Source organism: Muntiacus reevesi, chromosome 18 (genome assembly GCF_963930625.1).
Source record: "Muntiacus reevesi chromosome 18, mMunRee1.1, whole genome shotgun sequence".
Classification (NCBI taxonomy): domain Eukaryota; kingdom Metazoa; phylum Chordata; class Mammalia; order Artiodactyla; family Cervidae; genus Muntiacus; species Muntiacus reevesi.
Window position 1 is genome coordinate 43,182,974 of NC_089266.1, and position 21,378 is coordinate 43,204,351.

Sequence of the window (21,378 nt, forward strand, 5' to 3'; positions counted from 1 at the left end):
GGAAAAACTGCCGGTCGGGTTACTACCCATAGTGAGATTTCTTTTCATAACAAATGAATGATGTATCCTGTTTACTTGTGTGACCATAGGCAAGTTGTTGTATTTCTGAATCACCGTTTACTCCTCTGGAGGAATATTTCTGTTACTAGGTTTTGAAAGGATTCAGTAAGATAAAATATATAAATGCCGTACACACAGGCAGTAGCCAGTAAATGTTATTTCCTTTTACATAATTTAGGCTAAACCCAAGTAAAAGTATGATGAATTTTTTACCAAATAGTTTCCTAAATGATTTTTAAGTTCAAGTCCACAACTCTTTAGTTACCCACAGAGTAGGTAATTGTCAGTGCAAAGTAAAAATAAATTGGGAATCATCTTTTAAATAAGTTAACTAATAAGTATGCTGAGAAGAGTATGAGTCAGTATGAAAACACATTTCTTTGAGCATGTCACCTTCTAGACTCTCTCATCTGAAAAATGGAGATCATAATTCTTAATTTGTAAATGTATTATGGGATTAAATAAATGTAAAGTGCCTAGCATCACACCTATTATAGTAGATGTAGTAAGCATTAAACCATGCACTGCTTTCCCCTGGTCACTGCTGAGGAACGCAGATAATTAAGACCTAGTTCTTAATTTCAGGGCACTTATAACTTGGTAGAAAAAGAAGATTTTTTTAAAAATATGCTGTAAACTTATAGAATATAATTTGCTGTATGTATTGAATTGGCCAAAAACTTTGGGTTTCTCTGTAAGATGTTATGGAAAAACCCAAATGAACTTTTTGGTCAACCCAATATAATATAAAGTATGCTACAGAATTTTTAAATATGCTATAAACTTTTGTTTCACTATTTTTAAATCCCTAAGTTAATAAGCATGTGGATCATAGCACCCAATGGTAGAAAAGTATCCTTGTTCAAAAGTAACTTTTGAACTCAAAACATATCTTAACCTGTCATCTTTAAACAGTGGTTAAGTTTGGAAAGGAACCACTTTCATGAGCTACCATTGGATGCTGTCAGTCTGAGGATGTGTGTTAAATAGCCAAGATAGTGAGGGATAAATTTTAAATATTTCTGCAATAGGAGCTTTCTGTTTTGTGAGAAAATGTTCAATATATGTGTTGCATAGGAAAGTAGTTGCCTAGTTAATTTCTTATTTTTAAAAAGACAATAATTTGTTTTCAGTTTCTTGATTCAATGACTGCTTTGAGTTATCACTGTTTTAGTGCACAATCTCAGATTTTTTATATGCACAAAATAGGAGCTCTGCCCAGGTTCATTTCAAATCTGATCCTTTTTACCCCTCAAAAGATAACCTGATGTTACCACAACTGGCATGAGCTTTCCTTTCTCTTGCTTTCCTTTTTCCTTTGTTGATGTTTACCTTTTTCTGGAATAATATGGCTATCATTTGTTATTTGGGAAGTGGATTTTTTATAAATTGGTAATAAATTGATAATAAAATTGATGCTCTTTTTCCCCCTCTCATTTTAAGATGTAACCTTAAAAAAAAAAATGTAGCCTACCTAGATCTTTGGAGCAATGGAAATTTTACGAATTTGATCTGATGACCAAGAGCAGTATGATCTAGGGAATTATGCAAAAATTATCAGTGCCTCTAGCTGGAGTTCACCCCATTTAAATCAGGAGGAAGGGTGTAACTGAGGCATTGGTGAGTGAAACTCTTCAGGTGATTCTGAATCTCAGTCAGGATGCCAATTACTAACCTAGAAACAATTGCAGTAATACTTGGAAAAAGTGTATATAAATATGTAAAATGTTTCCTCAGCCTAGTGCTCTGTGATGACCCAGAGGAGTGGAATTGAGGATGTGAGTGGGAGGTTCAAGAGGGAGGGGTTGTATTTGTATACATATAACTGACTCATTTTGTTGTGCAACAGAAACACACACAACATTGCAAAGCAGTTATACTTCAAATTATTTTATAAAAAAAACAATGGCTGTTGTTAGGGGGAGAGAGTAGAGACTGGAAGAAGGCCTAAAGGAGCTTTCTGAGAAAATGTTCTATTTGTTGGTTAAATGGTGTTGACATATGTAAACATTTGTCAAAGCGAATTGAATTGTAAAAAAGAAAAATAAAAACACACATATATAAATGTTTCCTTAAATGTCTAGCACATTTCCCAAAATAAATGCTCCACAAGAGATGAGATTTTTAAGAGTGGCCTGGTCTTTAATTAAGTATGCTCTGTGTCAGTTTTGGTGGACAGTTGGAAAGTCTCTCAAAGCAATTTTTGCAATTTATTAAATTGAGGATGAAAGTCTTGGCTTAAATGTAAGCCACTATTTTACTTGAACCCAATTTCTTTAAACTTTCAACTACTGAGTATCCTGTTTTCCAAATTAGAACAAACACACGCATATATACACATCTTTCCTTTGCTCATGTCATATTGGATAGTAAAAAAATAAAATTGGTTTATTAGGTCACTTGGCACTCTCAAAGTCCAAAAGCTAATCAGCCTTTGAATAGTTGCTATAAAAAATCCCATAAGCAATATTTATAGAGTTACATTACACTTAAACAGTAAGATATATTTTACATTTACACTTAGCATTCTGTTGAGGCTATAAATCTCATCTGTTTCAGTTGTACTCTTTTTCTTATTGATCTTTGCTGTGTATTCGCTCAAATAATAAAGTGAATGTAAATATACATAGTCATTTTTATTCTATCATCTTAATTTATTATACAAAATTTAAAGTTTTAATTAAATATAGTAGAAAATGACTTTCTTATGTACACCACGTGTAAAGATGAAAGCATCTGGCATAACGTTAGCCATGTTTATAGATGAACTGGTATGGATTCTGTCACATTCAGCCAAGAAAGTACCATGTAACTCTACAGTTCAGCTCTATGCACTAGGAATGTGACTTCTGTTAGGTGTTGAAGCATGTGATAGCCTCAAATGATACACTGACACTCTTCAAAGTTCACTTACATTTGGACACAGATCATGTGGCTGCTATTGCTGAAAAAGAAAAACTCATCAATTGTCTCTTTCTAACTCTATTATGGTCAGTTCCTCCAGCTTGTCTTTAGAACCTTCCTTGAATGCTTGGTTGTTTTGTTATTTGCTTTTTAAAACAGTGTCAGACACAGTTTAAATAATTAAGTAAGCAGGCATACTTCTTCCCTTCTCACTTGCTTGATTCTAAGCAAGGCCCAGCCATGTCAAATTTTAGCCCGTCAGACCAACACCTTGGCATTAAATGTCAAACTGACTTCATTTTTACCCTAGAAACCTTCTCATTGCTACTTTGCATTTTCTTCACTAAAGCATCTATTAGTTAGTGAGTTTTTCAGTTCCTTCTTCATCTTTTCTTTCCCTCGTAGCTGTGAGCACGCCAGTAGATTGCATCATTAGGTTGGGCACTGTGAGCTGTTTTGCTCTTTTCCAAGTGTCTGATTCAGCAGGCCAGAGACCACTGCTTGCCAGAAAGTCACCATTGCTCCTAGGCTGACGCTTGCCTACTTGTTTTGATCGTCTGAGAGATGAGACTTTGTTTGCCAGAACCACAGTTGATAGAAATAGAATGGTGCAGATAAGAAAGAGCACGGCAATTATGATTAAGCAGACTAGCATAGCCATTTTGTTGTTGTTGTCCTCACAGACACCCTTTTTGAAAATTTCACTGTGACTTTTGCTTGTGTTTTTAATGCCCTGTACTGTTGGAGAACTGTTCCTGACAACAGAAGATACATAAAGTTCCAGTTCAGATTTAGGAGTTAAAAACGCGATATGAGATGATGTTGCTGTTTCAGGCATGTTTGTAGAATTATCTTTTTTATCTGCTTCAGGAGTCTTAGGGTTTGTGTTAAAGTTTTCATTTTGGCTTCTGTCCATCTTGTTGCGAACATCTGGATCTAAGACAGTAGTATTGTTACCCCACAGATGGGTATAGTTTGCTTTTGTTCCAGGAGACAAAGAAAAAGCTGTTGTCATCAGAAAGGCAAGATGCAGGTAATGTCCCGTGTGTCCCATGTCTGTGAGTGTACTGGTAATCTGTAGGAAAAGAAATATAATTTGTTAACTTGTGAAAGAATAATGGTTCCTAGTTTTGGTAATTGTCATTAAAAGATGGATAGATAGTTGATAAGTTTTAGCTATAATTACACTCATGCCTGGCATTTGCTTTCCTGTTTCGATTCCTTCTGAACTGATCTTTTTTCTACTAGGCTACATATAAAGAAACTACTTAATTTCTCTTATTTTTTAAATGCTAAAAGGTAGCATTACAGATAACTGCCAGTCATTGTAAACTGAATACCCTGGTTTAAGAGTTTCCTCCCTCTTGAACATGCTAGAAGAATTTAGTTTTGAGTCACATACTTCTGCTTTTACTTTTTTGATTCCTCCTTTTTTTTTTTCCTGACCATTTAAGGAAACTCCTTGCAGAAACTCCCCATCCCCTAACAAATGAGTCACCCATCTGTATAGTAAAGGAGAAATGTGACATTTTGCTTCGTATATGAGAAGAAAATGCAAATAGTTTTGCAGGGGGCTCAGGAAAGGGGAAGTATGGTAGCAACCAAGAGAAAATGGACCTCAAGTAGAAATTCAAGATGTTCTTTTTTCTTCCTGGGTGTTTTATCTTGAAGCTTAGAATAAAGCTAGTGCTTAGAAATACATTCCAAGTATCCATGAACGCACTTTTATAATGATGGGTCTCCCTTTACCTCCGTGGCCCCTGAGTTACTGTGGCTTTCTGAAAGCAAAGGCATGCCACTTTTCTCATCCCAAACCTCTGGCATTACGGAGGAAAAGAGGCAAGTTTCTTTGAATCTCAAAAGTTCAACAAAAGATACTGACCTTTCTCATTATTATTTGTGCTTAGAATTTTTCTGTGAATATTTTGACATAATCTTTAAAAATAAGTTATACAATAAAATAGAAATACGACATCAAGATCATGGGATTCAGACTCAAGTGGGAAATCAGTGCAGATCGTAAGAGTATCAACCTATAAATGAAAAGGTAGAATTTCAGTTTTGGGTCTGAGCTCGTCTGGAAGCCAGTCCACAAAGGGGAAAACTGTATTCCTAATTTTCATTATCCATCATAAGACTGAAAATTTAAATGCAACTGGCATATCTGTTCTAGGTACTGGTAAGCCAGCAGGAAAGATTCATTACCATTATTGAGCTATCTCTCTTCAAATAGTATTCCAGTTTGTCTGGGCCACTTTTATAAGAGTGTTTTATTGTTTGCATTTATATGAATAGGGAAGCGGGAGCAAAAACTAGTTTACTCTTCTGTTGTTTAGTCAGTCAGTCTTGTGCGACTCTTTGTGACCCCATGGACTTTAGACCACCAGGCTCCTCTGTCCATGGAATTTTCCAGGCAAGGTTACTGGAGTGGGTTGCCATTTCCGTCTCCTGAGATATATCAAATAAAAGTGCCTGTTTGCCTATTATATATAAGTTCTTCTCAAACTTGAAACTACATGGATGTGAGTTTGTTTTTAATGCATAGGTCTAGGAGGAACCTGAGAGTTTTAACTAATTCCCAGGTGACACAGATACTGCTGCTACTCATGCTTTTTTTTTTCCTCCAACTGAAGTATAGTTGATTTGAGAATAACAAATGTGACATATTGTTATACAAATGAAAGTAGCATATAATAAACAATGCTAACTAGAAACTAACCTCTGAAGTAATATTTCCTATTGATAGTATGGAGGAGAAAAAAAACCCTTATGTGTTCTAGAAGTAAGATTACTTTTCAGATTATAATTTTTGTAGACAGTTAAAGATATTGTGCACTGACTTGTCTATAATAGTGTTTGAATTCAATTTTTAAGTTGAATGACATAAATCTTTGGATACTTCCACAAAGTATTTTTGTCGAAGTACTTGTGATTTTTCCTCAAAGAGAAAGACTTTACGTTAGATTAGCAAATAATTTCCAGCCTTTTATACTAGACTGGACTTCTGCATGAGATGCTAAAAATGATTTAAAGCAAGTTATTCTTGTCACATTAGTTCATTAGCAGTGTAATATGTCTCATAGTATTTGTACACATTTTAGCAGTTCTCACCACAGGATAAATAATAGGCCCGCTGTTGATTGTCTTCAGCCAGATGTACTGTCATCCCCAAATAAACAAACCGTTAACAAAATGAGACTTTGATATCCTTACAAATGCCTAAGAATAGAGAGCTGTCTCTGCATCTCTAATTTATGCAGTGAAGGCCAGGTGATATAATCAAAACTTTCCTTTATCTCTGGTAGTTTTCAATAAAATTTATAATGCCTAAGCATTAGTAATGAGAAATTTGTTTTTTAAACTTATTTTATTAACATGAACATGAATAGCATGAACTTTACAATTCACTTAAGAGACTAAACTCAAATCCTACTTAATCTTAATTTAAAGCTCTGTGTTGATGGTAACTCTTGCCATTTCTTACTTAAATTTTACTTAATAGAACAGAGAAGAAAACAGCATACGTGTTCCATTACTAATTCTACTTTGTTAGTACAATTTCCTCAAACACTAATCTGTAAGAAGTTATAAATGAAAAGGCATAAGAAAAGCCATATATATGACCTACCTTACAAAATGCTTGGTCAAAATCTTATAACCTGATTTTAATAAGCCACTTCTTTTCTTTTCTTGAAGCACAGCTTCCAAATAATTTAAAGCAGAATAGACTTGAAGAATCTGAACCTAAAAGTAAATCTGCAGTTTTAAAAAAAAGGATATGTACAGCTAGCTTTCCACTAACCACAGATGACACATTTCCTTTCCACTGCAGCTAAAGCACATGTCACAGGGGAAAAAAAAATCTCCAACTTGTCTATTTGGCCACTGGCATGACAGGAGGCTTTGTAGGACAAATCCCCGCCTCCAGGGTAGGGAGGGTTTTCTGTTTAATGCCTTTTGACCCTATGCTTATTATGTATGTCTGCTATATGCTTTCGAATGCTATGTTAGTATCTTTCAGAAAAAGAGAAAATAGCACTTACTCTGAGATTGAGCATTAAAATCTTCTCTAAAAATTGTATTTGTATACCACAGACTGATTTGATAACATGAGTTTGGAGACCCAGGATATAGGTCAGGTAATAGAAACAGTAATGTATATAACCAGCATTTCAAAGTATGGAAGTGCAACAGTGGTTTGGAGAGAATATCTAGTAAACTTAGGTTATAAGGGACAAAAAATCCCTTATAATCTTAAGTGTAGTGTATATACACACACACACTCCCCTCTAATGTCCTGTCAGGACCTCATACTCAGTGTGTCTAAAATGGACTTCATTTTTCCCCCAAAGTGACTGCCCCTTGTGATCTCTGTTTTTATTTATGGTGGTAACATTCTTTGTAATGGCAGAGCCTTGCTATACAGCAAGTCCTTTTAATTCAAATCCTTTGTTTCAGCCTTGATAAAGACCTTGGGTCATGTCAATCCTTTCTTCCTATTTTTGGATCAGTTTCTTCTCTCACTTTTAGCCTTGTATATATTTTAGATGCTTATTAAACTATACCTAGACTATTATAATATCTTTTTTACTAGCCTCAACTCCTTCTTATATATTGTATAGATCACTTCCTGTGATCATATCACCTTTTTCTTTTTAAAAAAATGTGGTCAAATAACTTCTTAACACCTGCAGCTGCAATTCAGAAATGTTTGTGCGCATAAACATCAGATGAAAAGGTTGTTTAAAAATGATGAAAATCTCCGGGCCCCACTGCATAGATTCATATATAGTAGGTCTGGGCTAGGACAGGAAACTGCGTTTTAATGAGGCACAGAGTTGATTCTACCGCTGGTGTGCCACAAAACATCCTCCAAGAAATACCAAGCTCTTAAGAGAAAATCTGAGCCCCTTAGTTGAGCAGTTTTGGTCCCTTCACAATTTGGCTATTCTGTATTTTTCCAGCTTTCTCTCTTAAAATTTCTCTACATGAATCCTCCATTCTAGCTCAGCTAGCTGATTCTTGCCTCAGCACATCTAGTTGCCTATTTTCCCCCCTTCTTCTCTCTCTCCATGAGGCCTGCCATCCCCTCCTCTTGTTGAGTTTGAAATTCCTCCTGCCCACTTCAGCATCTTCTATGTAGCTTTCACTGATTACCCAGTTTGTGTTGATTTCTCCCTCTTTTGAACTTCACAAAAGTATTTTTCTGTGTAGTTTCTTTGACAAGTGATTACATACTACCTCATGTCCCTTCTTTGTTCTTGAAATACTTTAAGATGACTTAACTTGTCATATTTTTTTTTTTAACTTGTCATATTTTTATCTTATTTTTTCCCAATAAGATTTAAAACTCTTAGGAAAGGATATTTGTTTTAGCTTACTTTGTAGTACCACCAGAATCATCAAGTATAGAACGTTGGGCCAAAGTTGATATAAGGTTGATTCATTTTGAAATTCTGGACTGTATTTGGGGGCTTTCTTGTGGTCCTTATTTTGACTACTCGTATTGATTAGCATTTTTTTGGATGTAGACAACATATGACATAGACAACTTAATAAAAAAAAAATGGAATGTATTGGCTCACACAACTGAATAATACAGGAATAAATTTGATCCCAGGAGAGGGGCTTTATCTAGGACTCAAAAGAAATGGCCGGGGCCACAGTTTATCTTCTCATTTCTCTGCTCCATTTCTTCAGTTTTTAGGCAGGCTTTTCATTCATATCTTAAGGTACAAGCTAACAACTCTCAGAGCTATATGTTCCTTTAATTATAAACGTCAGGGAAGAAAAAGATCTCAGTTCTCAAAAATTTAAGCTTAAGTCTTTGAATTGGGCCTATTGGCCCTGGTTGTCCTGGTTTGAATCACATGATCATTATTGACCCATTCTTTCTGGTCATGGTGGATTAAATGAATTGACTAAATTCATTCAGTTTACTCCAAGGCACCAAGCAGGTCATTCCCACCTAAATCGTTCACCTGGGAACTTGTGTGGGCCTGGAAGCAACTGACCAATGCCCATTGCCTTCCTCCTTGCTTGACTGTGGTAGACAAGTTTGTTGTTGCTGTTGTTGCTCAGGTTTTGAACTGGGGATTTGTCTCTTCCATTTTACTTCAGCCTTCTCAGTGTCTTAAGAACAAGTGATTTAAAAAATGGATCCAGACTTTGTATAATTGTTTCATATTATAGTTTGTTTTCTCTAGAAGACTAATCAGAAAATAAAGGAATTCAGAACTCTTAATGATTTGTGTTCTTTTTTTCATCCTCCTTAGGTTCAAAACTGGTCAAATCAATGGCGATTTGCTGATATACCACGTCTTGCTGACTTTAAAGCCATATTATGCAAAGCCATATGAAATTGTAGTGGACCTTACCCATACTGGGCCTAGCAATCGCTTTAAAACAGACTTTCTCTCCAAGTGGTTTGTGGTTTTTCCTGGCTTTGCTTATGATAATGTCTCTGCAGTATATATCTATAACTGTAACTCCTGGGTCAGGGAATATACCAAGTATCATGAGCGGCTGCTGACTGGCCTCAAAGGCAGCAAAAGGCTCATTTTCATAGACTGTCCTGGGAAACTGGCTGAGCACATTGAGCATGAACAGCAGAAACTACCCGCTGCCACCTTGGCTTTAGAAGAGGACCTGAAGGTTTTCCACAATGCTCTCAAGCTAGCTCACAAAGACACCAAGGTGTCTATTAAAGTAAGTTTCACTGCCTGTTAGGTAAGTGATTCTTTGCCTTGCTTGACTAACCAGCCAATCTACTAGACTCCCCAGGGTCCCTTTAGTACTGTATAGCAAATGTAAAGTCCAGATGGAGGAGAACCAAGCTTTCTGTCTTAATGGATGTCCTGCAGAAGGCTGAAGAGGTGTACGCTTAATATGATTTCCAGGTTGGATTGGAGGCAGGAGAGTAGTGTAGAGTGGGCGGTTTGCTGCATATCTGTCAAATGGCAGGAATAATTGAGGAATGGGAACTACCTATTGAGAGTTCTTTTGATTATTACATGCTTTTTAGCAGAGGATGAACATGAACCTTCAGGATAAAATTTGTAATTATCCATAGGATCTCAAGCTTTTTAGAAGCTAAAAAATGTTTTCTGATGTTTTCAGTTTCTTTTGACAGCACTTATCACAATTTTTGTTGAACCTGTTTGAATATATAATGGTGGTAACTCTTTAAATGGCAATCATGGTATTTTGTTTTGTTGGTTGGTTTTTTCAACCTCTCAGATTTCTACATAATGAAATTTAATCCTTTTCCACTCTCCCCTCTTGCTGCCATTTTCCAGGTTGGTTCTACTGCTGTTCAAGTAACCTCAGCAGAGCGAACAAAAGTGCTGGGGCAATCAGTCTTTTTAAATGATATCTATTATGCCTCGGAAATTGAAGAGATCTGCCTAGTGGACGAGAACCAGTTCACCCTAACTATTGCAAACCAAGGCACACCTCTCACCTTCATGCACCAGGAGTGTGATGCCATCGTTCAGTCTATCATTCACATCCGGACACGTTGGGAGCTGTCGCAACCCGACTCCATTCCCCAGCACACCAAGATTCGGCCAAAAGACGTCCCTGGGACACTACTCAATATTGCATTACTTAATTTAGGCAGTTCAGACCCTAGTTTACGGTAGGTTTTTTAAAAATTCATTTCAGTCTTATTTAAGGTTTGTTGGTTTTAAAATGAGATCAATTAATAAACTTTTAAGGCAGCCTCTACCTTAATACTATAAATTATTAGCAGGCATTCTAAATAGGTAAACCAGTATGCCCTCATCAGATTCACACATGAACTATGTAAATCTGAATAGGGTGATTTATAATAAACCACTATTCTTTCAACTTTGATCTGAAACATAACAACATGGCCATTTTGGTGGGGTTTTTTTGTTTGTTTTTCTTTCTTAAAAAAGTTTTTTTTTTTTTTTAAGTCTACTTCTAAATAAAATTTCTCCTTTTCTGAGTTCTCTAATTTTTCCCATATTTAAAAGTACATCACTGTTCAGCTCCCTTACAGTCAAATAAGATTATCATTATTTGAAAAGGAAGGCTTAATGTTCAGTAATTGAGTAACATTGCATAGTTTCCGCGACTGTGTAACTTTAACAAAATTCTTGAAAGAAAGCTTAAGACAAATATAGATGTCAGATGAGCAGAGTTATAATTGGATCTGGTTAGGCTTAGTATCTAAATGAATGAGGAAAGGACAGGGCCTATGGCATCAGGAGTTTTGGTTTAAATCTAGACCGGCTGCTCTGTATGACTTTGGTCAAGGTACTGAAGTTCTGCAGATGAGCACTAGTTTCCTCTTTTTAAAAATAAAGGTAACCCTGCCTTCCTGTAAACTTACAAAGTTTAATAAATGTGTGGTAGTAGAGCATAGCGTCTAGCAAATTGTTTGTACTTAACAAATATTTCCTCCCAACTGCCTCCCCACCCCCCGCCACCCTTTCCTCTCTGCCAGTGTCTCCACACCACTTCCCTCTTTGGCCTCTCTCTTTTTCATGTTAAGATGATGTTTTGCCCCAAGTACCTTGGGACTATTAAGTTTTTACAGATATAAATTCTTGGCTTTGGAAAATCTTCCCTAGGGTATAATAGAGCCCAGGTTTTATAAATGGGTTTTTTAGAATTGCAAATCCTCCCTAATTTAAGAGGAAAAAAAATAAGCAAGATTTCTTTACCTGGACGGTCCTCATGGGGTCCGTGAACTCCCAGAAAATACACACAAAATTTCACATATGCTTACCTTTCATTATCTGAGAGGAGTCTGTGACACCTACTCCCAGTTTGAGGAATCCCAGTTCTGTTGAAATAACAGTTCTGTTGAAATAACTATTGAAATAACAGAGTGAAAGTCACTGTCAAAATAGCATCACTTAGAATTCCTTGGCGTTAATAAAAGATACACAAACTTAGAAACAATGATGTTAATATTTTCATTTTAGGAAAATGGAGCTATGTCTGTCTTGAGTTTCTAGTTCAGAATTCCTCATAGAAGAGTGCTGGCAGACTTCTAACAGTTATTAGCTTGAATGAACCTGTATTCTTCTCTTGTGAAATAAAGCAAACTGACAGCTTCTGCTTTTTGCTGAAGCCTATCGTTCCAGAGAAAAAGCCTTGAGGCAGACTTATATTTCAGTGGCTTTTTCCCCTGTGTGGTTATTACATAAATATATTAGCATGATGAAAGTTCAGAGATAAGGAAAACCTGAAATTTACTGAGGAAACCATTTGTTTTGCTGGATAGGGTGGAAAATCTAAGTCTGAAAATTGAGTTTTTTGAGCTGTCTCCTAAATTGTTTAAGTATATTTTTAGACATTTATAGGGAAGACTTTGATTCTGATGGAACCTGGATATATATTACGGTTTGCGTGTTCTTTATTTTTTTTAATTCAGTGCTTTTATGTATAATAGAAGTTCATTTAAGGAAAAAATGGCACGTGGAGGGAGGTACTTAATTATATTAAAAAATTGTTTGACCTCTAGTTTGTAGTATAAATTGTAGGACACCTATAAAGAAATTTGGTAGATTCTAATAAAAGATTTTAGCATTCTAATTTTATGAGGGCCATCTCATTTCTTGTGCTCCTGGTTATATCTGGATCTAGTGAGAAGGGGAGCCACAATTTTGAGTTTTGGCCTCACTGAAAATATGGTATGCCTTATTCTGACTTTCTTCATATTGACTGATCTTAAGACCATAAAATTCTCATATTTTATGTCCCAAAGGAGTATCTTTTAGAAAGGCCTTATACTTGCTGTTGTTAGGAGCCTCAGAGTTCTTTTCTGATTATGTGGAGAATTTTCCTTTAAAAAAATATAATTGTGGGGTATTTGGAATTTGCCATAGAATTATTAAATCTTATCTCTGGTCATAAAATTTTAAAATAGTTGATCTATGCTTGGTAACAGAATCAATCATAAGTTGTATGTTATGAAAAATTTGAAATTATAAGAAGTTTAAAACAACTTAATTTGTGTTTTCTCCTAGGTCAGCTGCCTATAATCTTCTGTGTGCCTTAACTTGTACCTTTAATTTAAAAATTGAGGGCCAGTTACTAGAGACGTCAGGTTTATGTATCCCAGCCAACAACACCCTCTTTATTGTCTCTATTAGTAAGACCCTGGCAGCCAATGAGCCACACCTCACCTTAGAATTTTTGGAAGAGTGTATTTCTGGATTTAGCAAATCTAGTAAGTAATGATTTTTTTTTTTAATACTAACAATGATTCTAAGAAGATTCAAAGACAGTCCTTTGATTTCAAAATTTGCCAATGAAATCTTTAGTGTATTTCCACTTCTTATTTTTATTTTTTGTCTTACTAAAGAAACTTCATGGTAGAGCACGTTAAGAAATCCACAAAAAATTTGGCAATACATGCACAATGGGAAGATTTTGATATCTTCTGTGTCTCTGCACCACTTACAAAGTGTTTTTCATTCCGTGTTTCACATTAGCGAATTTCTCTTCTTAGCAAGTTATTCCAAATGTGTAAAATATCCATGTTATCTCCTTGATTTTAGAGAAGTATTCATTTTCTCTTTACTTCAGTTTGAATTTGAACTGTGATTTTATTGTTTATGTACAGTTCATGGAAAATGCAGTGGCACAAAATACAAGGTCCAGAGTCAACTCCTGACTTGGCTTTCATAAACGTAAATTTAACATCTATTCTTTATGTCTATCCATCTTCAGACTCTGTAGTAATATAAATGTTGCTCTTCTCCCAGCTTATTCCCTGACGTGTTCTTCCCTTCCCTTTCTCTCTCCATAATACATAAAACTTTTTAATACACTCAAACACGTTTCTTGACTTTTCTGTGTTAATTGAAAGCTTTGGAAATTCATTAAGACCAGATCACTGTGTATTTTTACAGCAAGAGATGTAGGATTATAACTCTAAAAGGAAAACATGCAAAACTGACAAGACAGATATAAAGCTTTATTAAAAAAAATATTAACAAAGGTTTGAGTGAATGGACACATGTATTGTGTTCCTGGAGGAACAGTTCTTATCAGATCGTTGTGATTCAGTTCAGTCCCTTCAAAATAGCTGTGAGAGTTGAGGATTAAGAATGAGGTAGAGCTTTAAATGATTATGCTATGCATTTCATTTGAAAATACAATAACTAAGAAAATATTGAAAGGAAAGAAAAGCTGAAAGGAGCTTGTAGTCAAAGCTAAGGTTTTTCCAGTAGTCAAGTATGGATGTGTGAGAGTTGAACCATAAAGAAAGCTGAACGCTGAAGAATTCATGCTTTGACTTGGTGTTGGAGAAGACTCTTGAGAGTCCCTTGGACTACAAGGAGATCAAACCAATCAATCCTAAAGGAAATAAGTCCTGAGTATTCATTGGAAGGACTGATGCTGAAACTGAAGCTCCAATACTTTGACCACCTGATGCAAAGACTGAGTCATTAGAAAAGTCCCTGATGCTGGGAAAGATTGAAGGCAGGAGAAGGGGACAACAGAGGATGAGATGGTTGAATGGCATCACCAACTCAATGGACCTGAGTTTGAGCAAGCTCTGGGAGTTGGTGATGGACAGGGAGAGGCCTGTTGTGCTGCAGTCCATGGAGTCGCAAAGAGTAGGACACAACTGAGTGACTGAACTGAACAGTAATTAAAATGACTATTCAAAAATCAGCAATCAGATCACTTTAAGAGAAGCATATTGATAAAGAAGTAACACAGACTAATGGGGGAAGATTAAATCACTTCAGAAATGAGGAGGCTGAGAAATGAATCAAGTTGGGTCTTCATCTTAACCCCAAACCACAAGATGGTGCTGAAATAAGTTCTAACTTTTTTTTAAGAATTGAATATAAAAACTGGAACCATGTAAGAAAGAGGAATAATACTTAATTGCTTTCTGAGTAAGGACTTATGAAGCAAGAAAAGTAATAGATTGAAACAAAGGAAATGGTGAAAGTTCACTAACAAATTTGAAGAAATTCAAACTGAAAGAATTGTTGTTCAGTCGCTCAGTCGTGTCCAACTCTGCAACCCCATGGACTGCAGCACACCAGGTCTCCCTGTCCTTCACCATCTCCTGGAGCCTGCTCAAACTTGTGTCCATCGATTGATGATGCCATCCAACCATCTCATCCTCTGTCATCCCCTTCTCTTCCTGCCTTCAATCTTTCCCAGCATCAGGGACTTTTCTAATGAGTCAGTTCTTCACATCAGGTGCCCAGAGTCTCGGAGCTTCAGCTTCAGCATCAGTCCTTCTGATGAATATTCAGGACTGATTTCCTTTAAGATTGATTGGTTTGATCTCCTTGCAGTCCAAGGGACTCTCAAGAGTCTTCTCCAACACCACAGTTAAGAAGTATCAGCTCTTCAGTGCTCAGCCTTATTTATGGTCCAACTCTCACATCCATACTTGACTACTAGAAAAACCATAGCTTTGACTATATGGACCTATGTTGGCAGACAAAGAAAGATTTTTAAAAAATGCAGTGTTGATGTCTTTGGAATTGTGAACACGAGTAACTTTTCTGGAGAGTAGTTTGGACATGGATATGGAGAACCCTAAGGATGTTTATAGCTTTTGGATTCATAATTCCTAAGGAATTTATCCTAAGGAATTAATGTCCGTATGTTTATCATAGCTTTATTTTTTATTTAGATTTTTAAAATTCAGGTGCATCTTATCATCAATAAAGTGCCAAAATCTTAAATAAACAATTTGATTAATTTTTACACATGAGTACATTATAAAACCTTCTCCCAGATCAAGATACGGAACATTTCCAGCATCCAGAAATTTCCTCTCTGGCAGTCCATTGCCTCACCAACAGTAACCACTGTTATCACGTCTGTTGCCAGAGATTTATTTTACATACTTTTGTGCTTCACTAAACATTACTTAAACAAAATGCTGAAGCAGTCTAAAAATAAACACTGAAGAACCAATTACATTATTCTTCTATGTAATCTTCATATCATGAAATAATATGAGGCCATTAAAAATATTTTTGGTACAGAATTTCAATTTGGGAAGATTAAAATGTTCTGAAATGGATGGTGGTGATGGTTGCACAACAATGTGAATGTACTTAATTCCTGTGAACTGTACACTTTAAAATGGCAGGTTTTATGCTATATATATATATATATATATATATATATATATAAACATGATTAAAAAATGCTTTGGGTACTCTTGGTGAAGTTATATAGAGGAATCTTTGCATTAATTTTCTATCTTTTTGTAAGTTTGGAGTTACTTCAAAATAAAAAGTTACAAGATGTCCTTCCTTGGAAAATTTTTAATGTTGAGTAAATCTCACTATAATATATAGTGAAATAAACATTCAGAGCATACTGTGTGCAGAAACCAACACAATATTGTAAAACAACTATCCTCCAATTAAAAATAAAAACCAAACAAACATATTCTGTATGTAGCATAACCCTAATTTTTGTGGAGGAGTTGGGATGGGTTACATGTGTGTAACCTGTGAATATACAGTATCTCTGCATAGATTTGAAAGCCTATGGAGAGGTCAAGTGATACACCAATATATTGATATCCAATTTCATTTTTATGGTGATACTCTCTTTTTATCAAAGTTCCTATGATTACCAATATTCCTTTTAAAATGAGAATAAAATGAGAATATTTTTAACTAGAAGAGAGGCTATTAAAATGGAGAAAAGTAATATAAAACTTTTCAAAAATTGGCTTAATGAGATTACTTTCTTTTAAGGCTTGTTCTCTTTCTTCATCTCTCTCTTCAGTAATATATTTGCCAAGTCTCTTTTCTCCAGGCCTGATTCTAGGTTATGGTCTTTACCTTGTACCTTTTTTCCTCCCAATCTTCTATTTTGAAATAATTGTTGATGTCATTTTCGTGGACCATCTGTGCTAATAATGTAATTTTCCCCCCCCAGGTATTGAATTGAAACACCTTTGTTTGGAGTACATGACTCCATGGCTATCAAATCTAGTACGTTTTTGTAAGCACAATGATGATGCCAAGCGACAGAGAGTTACTGCAATTCTTGATAAGCTGATAACAATGACCATAAATGAGAAACAGATGTATCCATCTATTCAAGCAAAAATATGGGGGAGCCTTGGGCAGGTATTGAGTTTGCTCAAATATTTATCTAGTACCTCCTTGGTGCAGATATTTGTCTGATACCCACATTGTGCAAAGCACTGCACTAGGGATATAGCTATAGAAAAAGACAGTCCCCTTTTTCAGAAAGCATGCCAGACACCCACATAACTCCTGATCCACTTCAGAACTATAGGAGTCTGTGTCTCAGAGCCAGAGAAAAACTAATTATGATAGCACTCTTTTCCATAGCGTTATTACAGTTGCTGCACAGAATCCATAATGTGCAGAACCTACAGGTGTTGAGGGCCAACTGTACTATGCCATTTCTTAAGTGAGGGACTTTGATATCTTCAGGGGGTCCTGGAACTAATCTCCGCGGACACCAAGGGATGGCTGCATGTAGAATTTAACTGTGAAAATCTGATATTGTTTCTGATAAGTAGTGCCTTGTATATTCTAGTATCCTGTCTACCACAGGTGTCAGTAAATGTTTGCTAATGATGTTATTTGGGCCTCTTGCTCTCACTTATAGTTCTATTTTAAGAATGCCAATATTAAAATAGTATAATGTAATTTCTATCTGACAAGAATTATGCTGTCATTTATTCAAAGTAATCACTTAAGGAGGCAATATCCTTATTCAGATAATGCTGTGAATCCTCCACATTATTTTAAATGACCTTGGAGCCAGTTTTGTAGCTCTACAAAACATTTCAGTACTTTGAAGTCATTTCTTTTATTTTAGAATAATTGTACTTTATACTGCTGATACATTATTGTCTTAGAGAACAGAGGTGCTTTAAAAGTGAATGAAAATAATATATGTAGAGATTTAAAATTTTTTAATACCAGTCTCTGAAGGAATTGAGTGACTGTTCTGATCCTTTTCTGGATATTTTATGATAAATTTCTGACAAGTCTCTAAATAAAACCTAGTGTTTTGGAGGCCTCAGGTAAAACAGAATTTTCATATTGATTGGACTGCTCCTTGAATTATTTTTAAGTTAAAAATTAAGTTGGTAGAATAGCTAAAATGTAAGTTAATCTTTCCCTCTTCCACTAGATTACAGACCTCCTTGATGTTGTACTGGACAGTTTCATCAAAACCAGTGCAACTGGTGGCTTGGGATCAATAAAGGCTGAGGTGATGGCAGATACTGCTGTAGCTCTGGCTTCTGGAAATGTGAAATTGGTTTCAAGCAAGGTAATCACTTTTCCTTTGCCTTCTGGGGTATGGTTTGATGTATCTGTTTTTTGTTTTCTTTTTAATCAGGAGGTTTTTTGTTTTATATCATTTTAAGAAGAAATTTTTTGTGATAAAACTTTCTAGCTCCCTTTTTTTTTTAAATTTTGCTTCTTTACAGGTTATTGGAAGGATGTGCAAAATAATTGACAAGACATGCCTATCTCCAACTCCTACTTTAGAGCAACATCTTATGTGGGATGACATTGCCATTCTGGCTCGCTACATGCTAATGCTGTCCTTCAACAATTCCCTCGACGTGGCAGCTCATCTCCCCTACCTCTTCCACGTTGTTACTTTCTTAGTAGCCACAGGGCCACTCTCCTTGAGAGCTTCCACACATGGATTGGTCATTAACATCATTCACTCTCTGTGTACTTGTTCACAACTTCATTTTAGTGGTAAGTTCCAGGAAAGCAGTGTGTGTTTTTACCAAGTCCTTTCCCCATTTTATACCACCTGATTAGCCTAGATTACCTATTTATTTATTAATATTATGATGCTTCACACCAAGCTGCTTATTTAGATCTATAGTAATGACATGAAATCGGAGAAGGCACTGGTACCCCACTCCATTACTCTTGCCTGGAAAATCCCACGGATGGAGGAGCCTGGTGGGCTACAGTCCATGGGTCGCTAAGAGTCGGACATGACTGAGTGACTTCACTTTTCACTTTTATGCATTGGAGAAGGAAATGGCGACCCACTCCAGTATTCTTGCCTGAAGAATCCCAGGGACAGTGGAGCCTGGTGGGCTGCCGTTTATGGGGCCACACAGAGTCGGACACAACTGATGTGGCTTAGCAGCAGCAGCGGCAATGACATAAGATACAGTCGAAAAGAAAAAGAATGAATTACTTTCATTCCATCTCAAGCCACAGCTGAGATGTTGTATGCACATTTTTCATGGAAACCTAGTAGTTACCACCTAAGCTTCAAACTCAGCACTGGTTAACAGTGTTGCTCTCCTAGTACGGATTTGTAGATGGGGAGTTAATTGATGAGCATGAAGCTAACATATCCAGAGGGCTGATTTAGGGAGCACTGTTAGGTAATTTGATATGATATTCAATTTTTATAAATTCATAATAAAATATGTGACACTTCAGAATTTTTTTTAAAAAATTATATCTTTAAAGTCTTTACTTGTTCCTTTTCTCTTTTATAGAAGAGACCAAGCAAGTTTTGAGACTCAGCTTGACAGAGTTCTCATTACCCAAATTTTACCTGCTGTTTGGCATTAGCAAAGTCAAGTCAGCTGCTGTCATCGCCTTCCGCTCCAGTTACCGGGACAGGTCATTCTCTCCTGGCTCCTATGAGAGGGAGACTTTTGCTTTGACATCCTTGGAAACAGTCACAGAGGCTTTGTTGGAGATCATGGAGGTATAGAAGGCAAAATGATAAGAAGCTAAACTCATTTTTAAAACTCCACTGGTACTGTATAGAAGAAATACTGTTTTATTCTTTTTGTACTTAATGCTTAAATAAAAACATTCATACAGACTGTGTTTAGAATGTTTCTAGAAACATTTATATACATAAATATATTCAGAGTATCTTTTTTTTAGGCATGTATGAGAGATATTCCAACATGCAAGTGGCTGGACCAATGGACAGAACTAGCGCAAAGGTATGTCCCAAAGTTAAGTTACAAAAGTATGTATACTGTTGAAAAGATAGATATTACTGCATAATTGATATTTTAAATAATTATTCTATGTATTTATATGTATATATATAAGAACAAAAGTTTTCATAAGCTCTTTGAATTTTTTAATTGCAGATTTGCATTCCAGTATAACCCATCCCTGCAACCGAGAGCTCTTGTTGTCTTTGGCTGTATTAGCAAACGAGTATCTCATGGACAGATAAAGCAGATTATCCGTATTCTCAGCAAGGTACTTCCCCGTCTCTTCCCAAATATTTGTGGTTCCCAAGTTGTAAAGTATATCTTGAATTTTTCTAAGGGACATTTAAATTTGAATTTAATAAAATACCTTATATGTTGTTTATTGAATCTTTAAAAATGGGTTTTGATTATTTATTATAATTCTTTGAAGTGAAGCCTCTCTAGAGAAGAATCTTAAAAAAATTAACTATTTCTTTTGGCAGAAGGTACTCTTAATATTTTATTATAAGCATTTAACTAGATATTAACTAGATAATATTTCTAAGGTGGCTCAGTGGTAAAGAATCTACCTGCAATACAGGAGAGGGAGGTTTGATCCCTGAATGGAGAAGATTCCCCTGGAGAAGGAAATGGCAACTCACTCCAGTATTCTTATCTGGGAAATCCCATGGACTGAGGAGCCTAGTGGGCTACAGTCCATGGGGTTACAAAGAGGCAGACATGACTTAGTGACTAAACAACAACAAAGACTAGCCTTATATAAAATTATGTAATTTGTAATTGCTATAACAATTCCTGACTTACTATGTTGGAATATACTATAGAAATACTTTTAAAAAAGATTCCAAATGTGTTTACTAGCTACCAAGATCACCACAGCATTGGAAATAATTCTCGCACTTATTAAATAAGGAATTGTTCCTGAAATAATTCCGAAATTCAGTTTAGGAGTAAATGTTTTGTTTCTATGAAAGTAACATAAAGAATTCTGTTTCTCTAAAAGGCTCTTGAGAGTTGCTTAAAAGGACCTGATACTTACAACAGTCAAGTTCTGATAGAAGCTACAGTAATAGCACTAACCAAATTACAACCACTTCTTAATAAGGTAATTACTGTGTAGAAAATGAGTGCATTTATTTTGGGTGTTAGTGTTAAATGTTATTTTCTTTCAAAGAGTTTAGAAAATAAGATGGATAGAGAAATTATAAAGAAAAAGCTATAGTTACAGTGAACGTCTTACCTTAAAATTCAGTTGTTTTATTTATATTAGAGGAAGAATGAGCATGGAGAGTATGTTCTTAAGTATTGGGTATTGTTTTATCAGTGCTTAAAGGAAAGATGGATATATATTCTTAGTTCTTTCATCAAGTTGAGCATCTGCTATGTGCCAAGTGCTGTTTTAGGTGCTAGAGATATAATACTGAACAAAGCCAATAAAATTATCTGCTTTCATG

At 35.6% G+C, this 21,378-nt stretch overlaps 2 protein-coding genes across 8 annotated transcripts in view; one reads left to right on the forward strand and one right to left on the reverse strand.

Moving 5' to 3' along the window:
* NF1 (neurofibromin 1) overlaps nucleotides 1-21,378 on the forward strand; it is a 240,955-nt gene that overhangs the window by 186,073 nt on the left and 33,504 nt on the right. For all 7 annotated transcript variants that reach the window (XR_010659685.1, XM_065910020.1, XM_065910026.1 and 4 more), the window contains 10 exons: nucleotides 9,240-9,672; nucleotides 10,263-10,603; nucleotides 12,969-13,171; nucleotides 16,879-17,072; nucleotides 18,115-18,255; nucleotides 18,416-18,695; nucleotides 19,463-19,677; nucleotides 19,863-19,924; nucleotides 20,078-20,192; nucleotides 20,928-21,029. Coding sequence is in view for 6 of the 7 variants with exons in the window: in XM_065910020.1 (XP_065766092.1) it covers nucleotides 9,240-9,672; nucleotides 10,263-10,603; nucleotides 12,969-13,171; nucleotides 16,879-17,072; nucleotides 18,115-18,255; nucleotides 18,416-18,695; nucleotides 19,463-19,677; nucleotides 19,863-19,924; nucleotides 20,078-20,192; nucleotides 20,928-21,029 (2,086 nt within the window). In the remaining variant the exon portion in view is untranslated. The remainder of the gene's footprint in view (nucleotides 1-9,239; nucleotides 9,673-10,262; nucleotides 10,604-12,968; nucleotides 13,172-16,878; nucleotides 17,073-18,114; nucleotides 18,256-18,415; nucleotides 18,696-19,462; nucleotides 19,678-19,862; nucleotides 19,925-20,077; nucleotides 20,193-20,927; nucleotides 21,030-21,378) is intronic.
* EVI2A (ecotropic viral integration site 2A) lies at nucleotides 2,182-6,807 on the reverse strand. Its single transcript, XM_065909148.1, has 2 exons — nucleotides 6,593-6,807; nucleotides 2,182-4,039 (listed from the first exon to the last, which is right to left on the reverse strand). The coding sequence occupies exon 2, from the start codon at nucleotides 4,016-4,018 to the stop codon at nucleotides 3,320-3,322; it is 699 nt and encodes a 232-aa protein (XP_065765220.1). The 5' UTR covers nucleotides 4,019-4,039; nucleotides 6,593-6,807; the 3' UTR covers nucleotides 2,182-3,319.

What these genes read in the sequence shown, in the direction of transcription:
- EVI2A (XM_065909148.1), bottom strand. Translation starts at nt 4,018, where the DNA reads ATGGGACACACGGGACATTACCTGCATCTTGCCTTTCTGATGACAACA.